This window comes from Tupaia chinensis, unplaced genomic scaffold (assembly GCF_000334495.1).
Source record: "Tupaia chinensis unplaced genomic scaffold, TupChi_1.0 Scaffold000255_1, whole genome shotgun sequence".
Classification (NCBI taxonomy): Eukaryota; Metazoa; Chordata; class Mammalia; order Scandentia; family Tupaiidae; genus Tupaia; species Tupaia belangeri.
In genome coordinates this window covers 1160628-1169105 of record NW_006159735.1, presented here as the reverse complement: position 1 = coordinate 1169105, position 8478 = coordinate 1160628, and the positions used below count along the sequence as shown (strand labels likewise).

The 8478-nt window shown below is 43.1% G+C and overlaps 1 protein-coding gene across 1 annotated transcript in view; it reads left to right on the top strand.

The window, feature by feature from the left end:
- PUS7 (pseudouridine synthase 7) overlaps positions 1 to 6390 on the top strand; it is a gene marked incomplete at its 5' end in the record, with an annotated part of 72082 nt that extends 65692 nt beyond the window's left edge. The window contains 3 exon segments of the mRNA XM_006149162.3: positions 2353 to 2482; positions 4834 to 4925; positions 5699 to 6390. Coding sequence (XP_006149224.2) covers positions 2353 to 2482; positions 4834 to 4925; positions 5699 to 5835 — 359 coding nt within the window.
- Between the last annotated feature and the right edge of the window lie 2088 nt (positions 6391 to 8478).

Genomic DNA, 8478 nt, shown 5'->3' with positions numbered 1-8478 from the left:
CAGCAGGAAGGAAGGCACTGGGTGCTAAACCCCGCACTCCTTGCCCTCTGATGCAGTCACAGTTCTCCAGAGGGAACCATAGGATATATAGAGAGATGTGAAAGACGATTTGTTAGAGGAATTAGCTTCCTTGATTTTGAAGGCCATCAGCCAGCTGGAGAACCAGGAAGCTGGCGGCATGACTCAGTCTACATTCCAAGACCTCAAGGCTAAGGAAGCTGATGGTTTCTCTGACTGAGACTGAAAGCCAGAGAACTTAGTGGTGCTAGTGCAAGTCTCTGAGTCCACAGGCTAGAGAACTTGGAGTTCTGCAGTCCAAAGAAAGAGGGTGTCCCAGCTCTGAGAGAAAGAGGGAGAGAATTCATCCTTCTGCCTTCCTCCATCTGGGCCCCTGGTCAATGAAATGACGCCCACCCACATAGAGTATGGAGTTTCCCCCTTACTCCACTAACGTGCTCACACCCCAGTCTTTACTGGTAGCCCTCACGGACACAATTGGGGCAGCCCAACCATTCTAATTTAATGCCAAACTAGCTGAGTTCCCCCTTGAAGCAGAAGAGGGATTGACTCCATGCCTACTGAAGCACTGAGGATAATGGATTTTTTTTTTTTAATGAAAATTTTTTAGTTTATTAATCCTCTCATGAAAATCCACGCCATCACCACAGATAATCGTTGCAGAATCTTTACTCCTTCAACTTTTTGCCAGCACCAGCATTGGCCTTTGCGGTCCACCTGACTTTCTTCAATCTGTTCTTGAGTTCCTTTCACTGTTTTCTTGACGTCGTCTTCTCATAAATGCCATGTCTTGCAAGTCTATGCTTGGTTTCATTTTTCTTCACATAATCCAAAGAATCATAAATCATGCCAGAGCTACCACCAAAATGTGTTCTGAACCCAAACACAAAGATGACGCCTGGTGTGGTCTTATACATCTGCGCTAGTTTTTCCCAAATTTCTGTCTTAGGTACTGTTTTGCCTTCCCAGGGTGAAGGACATCAATGACCATTTGTTTCCTCTGAAGTAGTCGGTTGGTCATGAATTTCCTGGTTCGGAGAGTTACTGTGTCATTCGTGATGGCAGTATATCCTCAAGCAGCCAGGGAGGAAAAGAGGATAATGAGTGTTTTATCAGCCATCTGGGTATTCCTTAATCCAGTCAAGTTGATACCCAAAATCAGCCATCAACTTGGCTAATAAAAGTTAGAACATAAATTCAGCAAGGTGTTTGACAGAACTGTTCGTGCAAACCTCATAGCCAACGGTGGGGACTCGCAGATTGGGTGGACACAACCTACACACATAGGATTCAGCAGTACATACCTGGAGATGCCCGTTGCCCTTAGTGTGTGGTAAGGGTGTCTTGTCTTGGCCCTCTTCTACCCAACATTTTTTATAAGTAATTTGAATTAAGACATCTCTTTAGTATTTATCATAATTGCAAATAGTACAAAACAGAAAATTCAATGAAAAACAATCACAGAAGACATCTAACACCTTTAAATGTAGTCTCACATTTATGCTTAATGATCGAATGTACAGATGGGAAAGGCCCAGTTTGGTAGTAGTCTACATAAAAAGTTGAAAAACATCTGGGGTTATTGTGCATAAGCCTATTTCCACATAAAGTTTTGATGGGAATACAGAAATATCAAAGGAGGGACAGATGAGGGAACCATTGTTAGTTCTATTAATAGACGAAACATGGCTTAAAGGTCCAGGACTTAGGAATACATGTGGGAGAAGATGTTTAATTCACTGTGTTCTAAAACCGCAACAAAAGTTCAAAGTAAATGAATTCCAGCTCGAAATAGGAAGATCTTTTTAATAATTAACATGCCTCACGAAGAAGTAACTCCTCGTAAATGACAACACGCAAGCAAAGGCTAGAAAACTGTCTCTCTTGAGTGTTATAAAATAGATTCTACATCAGGTGCGAGGGTGAGCCAGATGGTTTTCCAAGGTCTCCTTATTTTTACACACTTATTTATAACTACCTCTTCGGAGAGTGTTTGAAGCTCTGTATATGGTCTCTTCCAACCCCTGAGCATGTATAAATTGTAGTTTAGCAACTTGGGATAAATTGGCTCTGTGCATTTAGCGTGAGAATCTTACACCACAGGTATTGTGGCCAGTTGAAAAGATGATTTACAAGTTGGTCAAAACAAAGAAGACACCTTGATGTACTGGTTACTATGCCAGTAAGTTTTAATTCCAAAGAGTGGACTTTGTATTATAAAGTAGGGAGACTAATTTCTTTAGGGCCGTTTAACTGAACTTACATGTTACTCTGCAGTCCAAGATAGTTTGTTGACAGGCAGCATTCCAACTAACTTCTTTTGTTTTATATCAGTTAGTGAAGCCTACCGGGAAATGCTCACAGCAGACAATCTTGATATTGACAACATGAGACACAAAATTCGAGATTATTCCTTATCAGGGGCCTACCGGAAAATCATTATTCGTCCTCAGAATGTCAGCTGGTGAGTATTGACCTGGAATGAAATAGAGCCAAATTTTTATATGAAGTGAGTTTTTTTTTTAATTGTTTTTCATTTAATTTTATTTATCTTTATTTATTTATTATCATTATTTTAATAGTAATTAAAATAATTAATAATTATAATTAATAATTCTCTCTGGAAGAAAGACGAAGTGAGAAAGCAAGCCACCAGGTCCAGGACTCGAACTGCAGTCAGCCATGTTGGAATCTAGTACCCTTAACCACCCTGCCACCTGCTGGCCTCTATCTAAAACTTTATTTAAATCATTTAAAAATGAAATCTTAAACCGTTTGCCTATTGCCAAGAAATTCTTTGTTCCCTCATCTTTTTTCTCTTCCTCTCTTCTCTTTTTCTCTGGATTGTGGGCAGGAAGTTGGTAGACTTGAATTTGTCTTCCCTACTCCAGAAAGCAGTTCCTCATTAATAACCAGGTGGTGGGGGCTGACAAGTGACGTAGTGGTCAAGAACACTGGACTCCCATATGGCCAACTGCAGTTCAAGGCCTGGGGACCGGGCAGCTTGCTTTCTCACTTTCTCTCCCTCCCTTTCTCTTATCTGTCTCTCTCTGGTCAAAGTGAAAGGCTATGTTGCTGAACTCCCATGTAGTAGACTGCAGTTCGCGTCCCGAACCCAGTGGCTGAAAACTTACACAGGGCGCGTGTGCGTGTGTGCCCAAGATCCCGAGAGGAGAATGGAGAAGAAGGGATTGCAGCATGGCCATCTCCTGTGGGGGCTGATTTCTCGCTTTCTGTGTCTCTGTCTGTCTGGAGAGCGCACGCACCCTATAGCAATAAAAAAAAAGAATGCCAGACTCCCACATGACTGACAGTGGTTTGAGTCCCAGACCTGGCAGCTTGCTTTCTGTCTCTCTCTCTTTCTTTCTCTCTCTCTCTCGTTCTGACCCTCTCTGGTCAAATTAAAATAAATAAATAAATAAAATGAAATGAAATAATTCTTTAAAAAAAAAATAAAGTTAAATAAAATAATTATTTTTTAATAACTAAATAAAATAACTAGGTGGTGTTGGTAGTGATAATCATTCTGAAGAAAATGTAAATAGCAAACTTGATCCCATCTGTACAAAGCAAAGTTTACTACCTACCAACCTCACATGTAAAGAATTTTCAAGACCAGCACATGGTTTGAAGGTTAAGGTGTCTGGGTTGTACATGTGCATGCATGACCAAAATCCCAAAGGAGAAATGGAAGAGAAGGGATTGTGGCGTGGCCATCCCCCCTAGGTGGTGCTTTCTCACTTTGTCTCTCTCTTTCTTTCTCTCCTTATCTCTGTCTGCATGTGCTCTATAGCAGAAATTTAAGAAGGAAAAAAAATGGGGCCTAGTAGGTGGTGTGGTAGTTAAGGCGCTGAATTCCCACCTAACGAACCACGGTTCGAGTCCTGAACCTGGCAACTTGAAAATCATGCCAGGTGAGTGTGCATGCATAGCCAAAATCCCGAGAGGAGAATGGAGGAGAAAAGATTGTGGTGTGACCAGCCCCCTAGAATGGTGTCTCACTTTCCGTCCTCTGTATCTCTCTCATGAGTGCACAAGCCCTATATATAGCAAAAACCTCAACAAGAAAAAAATTTACCCTAGGAAAATATTTTTTTCTCTCTTTATGATAGAGCATGAGCACTCACATAAGAAAGAAAAAAACAAGCACCCCCCACAGGGACTGGTCACACTGCTTTCTCCTTCCTCCAGTCTTGCAGCCCATTGGCCCTCAGGCACTTCCATGTGTGCCCGCTGTGTTTCAAGCTGACTGGGCGGGGTTTGAACAGCCTTGGCCATGTAGGATCTGGTTTCTCTCAAGCACCACATTACCACTGTGGCACAGAGCCAGCTCACGTTTTATGTTACACATAGGCTGACCTCATCTGTCATCTGCCTGAATAATCACACGAAGGCATTACATATGTATATGAAATCTGGCCTTGGTTGTTTTTTTTTGTTGTTGTTGTTGTTGTTTTTCTGGAGAGGTTTTTGCTATAAGGCGTATGCGTTCACCAGACAGACAGAGAGACAGAGAGATAGAAAGCGAGAAATCACCTCCCACAGGGGATGGCCACGCCACAGTCCTCTCTCCTCCATTCTCCTCTTGGGATCTTGGGCACACACGCACAGGCACCCGGCGTGAGTTTAAGCCACCGGGTCCGGGACTTAAACTGCAGTCGACTATATGGGAGTCCAGTGACATAGCCATTACGCTAACTGCTGGTCCCAATATTTATTTATAAGAGACCTGTTTTCTTGCTAAACAAATGGTGGTAAGCAACTTCGTTGCCTTTTAGGTAAGTTCACATTCACATTTATCTTTGTGTTTTGAAGGGAAGTCGTCGCATATGATGATCCTAAAATTCCACTTTTCAACACAGATGTAGACAACCTAGAAGGGAAACCACCACCAGTTTTTGCTTCTGGTGAGTTTACTCAGTCATCAACTTTGTGTCAACCTTGAATTACTTTCTCATACAAAAACAAGAAAATCTGGTCTTCTAAACACCACCACCCACCCCACCCACCCCCCGTGATTTCTACAGTCATCAACTTTGTGTCAACCTTGAATTACTTTCTCATACAAAAACAAGAAAATCTGGTCTTCTAAACCACCCCCCCCATGATTTCTATTTTGTGTTTCGTCACCGTACCTTCTTGATTGTATCAGGTCATCGGGACAGTCATGACATTTTTCTGTTTGTCTATATAAAAATACGTCATGACTTTCCTGGTGACCCAGTAGCCATGCAGTAATGAAAACAGTAAATACTGCAGAAAATGCATGGGGGTTGTAGGTGGTGGTGATACTAGCTGATTGGCTATTTCATCCTCATCCTTTATGGAGAGTTAGCAAAGGTGAGGAAAATTTGGGAAGTTGCATTCTCATTATCTAGTTCTTATTGCCATTCCTTTCTGCTTTTCTCCCATGCCCTAATGTCTCACTGTTGTCAGTATGACACGCATTTCTCTCTTGTGCTCTTCCGCCGTCTGCTCTTTTTCAGAAGGCTCCCAGGCAGACCCTCCGTAACCATTCAGCTCATCCTATACGCTCAGGGCTCTTACCCCCCGGAGACCTTGGGCAGTGGAGCCTGAGCGTGGGAGCCCAGCTCTTTGAATTTGCGGAGACTGGATGACTCTCCATCTCTCGCCAGCTGCCTTCATGTTCTGACCATTCTTTTCTTTTCTTGCCTGGCAGAAGGCAAATACAGGGCTCTGAAAATGGATTTCTCTCTTCCTCCTTCCACTTACGCTACCATGGCTATTCGAGAAGTGCTAAAAATGGATACCAGCATCAAGCATCAGACCCAGCTGAATACGACGTGGCTCCGCTGAAGAGGGCCTGGTCCACGGATTAGAAAGCACACACACGTGTTGGCTCACTGGCTTCTTGTTCATTTCTTAGTACAGACCCGTTTGTGGATTCCAAGTTTTTTGTAGCAATGGATTATTTGTATTTTTTAAAGTTTTTATTAGCTTAAAGAGATAATTTGCAATTTTTGTACACATACATAAGTCCTGAGGATCCTAATTTTAGCTCAGAGAATTTAAGTTGGTTGGAATATACTTCAGGTGCTTAAATCATAGTAAAATGTCAGCTTTACTGGCTTTATAAAAATAGAAAAGGACTTTGGTTTAAACTGTTGAAAGTAGCAGTTCTAGGTTTTGCTGCATTCTCAAAGGACAATAAGAATTTTTAACCTATCCATGAATGGAGTACCCAGTAATGCATTTTAATAGCAAATAGAACAAATCTTGACCATGAATAAGTGATTCGAGGGCCCCCAGCTGTGAACATAGAGTATTTGTGCTGGTATAAATGATGATAAAACATCCCCAGGTTTGGGGACTAGCAGTTAGCGTAATGGCTATGTCACTGGACTCCCATGTAGTCAATGTCACTGGACTCCCATGACCCTGTGGCTTAAAACTCACGCCGGGCACGTGTGCGTGCGTGCCCAAGATCCTGAGAGGAGAATGGAGGAGAAGGGATTGCGGCATGGCCATCCCCCTTGGGGGTGATTTCTCATTTTCTGTCTCTCTGTCTCTCTCTGTCTGGCAAACGCATGTGCCCTATAGCAAAAGCCTCAAAATAAAAAAATCTTCAGGTTTATAAACACAAAAGTGATGGTTATCATCCAGCCCATGTACCAGATTCGGGTCAGCAATTACAGGCTTGTTCATTGCACTGGCTTTTGCATTTATGTTATCCCTGCCTTGCAGGCAAGTTGCATCGATAGGGCCTTTTTTTCTTGATGTAAGCACATGCAGCTGTTTTTATCAGTTAAGGTCTAATTTTTACTCTAGGTGCCTTTTATGTTCAGAATTCTCCCACTGGAATGGTATTTCCTCAAGAGCTAATGGCAGAGAAGAAAACTTGTAAAACCAGCGTGTAAGGGCTCCTTCTATCAGCAGCGTTACCCTTCGTCACTGACAGCGGAGGTATTTCCATTTCTGGCTTTGCATAGAACTTTCCTCTGATAGGAAAGGGTGAATATGCCTTTCCCAAATTGTGTAACATAATTGTACCAATTTTTATTTTCTATTATTTTGAGAAGCAAATAAATATTTTTTAAAACTCTTCTACTGGTTATGTTTTTAAAAAATCTAAGAAATACCTAAAATAACGCAAATGAGAATGTTGGCCCTGACTGAACTTTGTGAGCAAGGGTCCTCAGAAATGGTGTTGGCACAAAGGTGTTTGTCATGGTGATCTGAGATAATATGATAGGTTACTAAGTGCTCTGATTGACTAGATCTAGTGAGACGCAAGGCTGTCCTTAGTGACAACACCCACCTGTCTTCCAGTCTCGCCTTCTGGGGTGGAAAAGAAAGCAGTGCAGGGGCTGGCAGGTGGCCTGGTAGTTAAAGGCACTGGACTCCCACATGGCCAACCGTGCTTCAAGTCCTGGTGGCTCGCTGTTTCACTTTCTCTCTCTCTCCCCTCCCCACATCTCTTTCTCTCTCCCTCCCTCCCCCCATCTGGTCAAATTAAAATAAATAACTAGATATATAGAGTTAACTCAGCCTTTTTTAAAAAGCGATTATTAAAAAGAAAGCAAGCAAGCAGTGGAGAGCTGCCACACCAGAACATCACACCCTGGGAGTGTGGAGGACATGGGTTCTCTATCTGGCAGTGGAAGCAAGACAAAACTGTTTTTTGGGGGGGTTTCAATTTAATTTTACTTATTTTTAATTATTTTTAAATTTGCTACAGGGCATGTACACTCATCAGAGAGAGGGAATGTGAGAAAGCAAGCTCCCAGGTCCAGGACTTAAAGTATGATCGGCCATGTGGGAGTCTACTGCCTAAACTACCGCCAATCACCTGCTGGCTCCGTGAGAACTGTTTTTAAGCCCCTTTGAGTTTTGTTTTGTTTGAGATATTGCCATAGGGTGTATACATACTCTAGGGGGAGACAAAAAGAGGGAAAGTGAGGAATCATCTCCCCCCCACAGGGAGTATGGCTACCTACAATCCCTTCTCCACTACACACACACCCGCGCGCGCACGCACACACGAGCACTCAGCATGATTTTCAGGCCTCTGGTTCTGGAACTCAGACTGTGGTCAGCCATGTGGGAGTCCAGTGCCTTAACCATCACACCACCTGTTGATGCTAAGCCCTTTTTTTTTTTAATGATTTAACCCACACTGCTGTGGTTAAAAAAGGAATAGAACTGGGGCCAGCAGCTGACATGGTGGTTAAGGTGCTAGACTTCCACATGGCCAATCACAGTTTGAGTCCCAGACCTGGTGGCTTGAAAATCACACCAGGCACGTGTGCGTGTGTGCCCAAAATCCCAGGTAAAGAATGGAGGAGGAATTGTGGCCTGGCTCTGGCCATCCCCCTAGGGGGTGAGTTCTTACTTTCCCTCTCACCGTCTCTCTGTCTCTCTAGAGAGTGCATAGAGTACACACACCCTCTGATAAAAACTGCGGGGATCCAGCCTCGGCGAGGGTGGGTTGACTTGTAG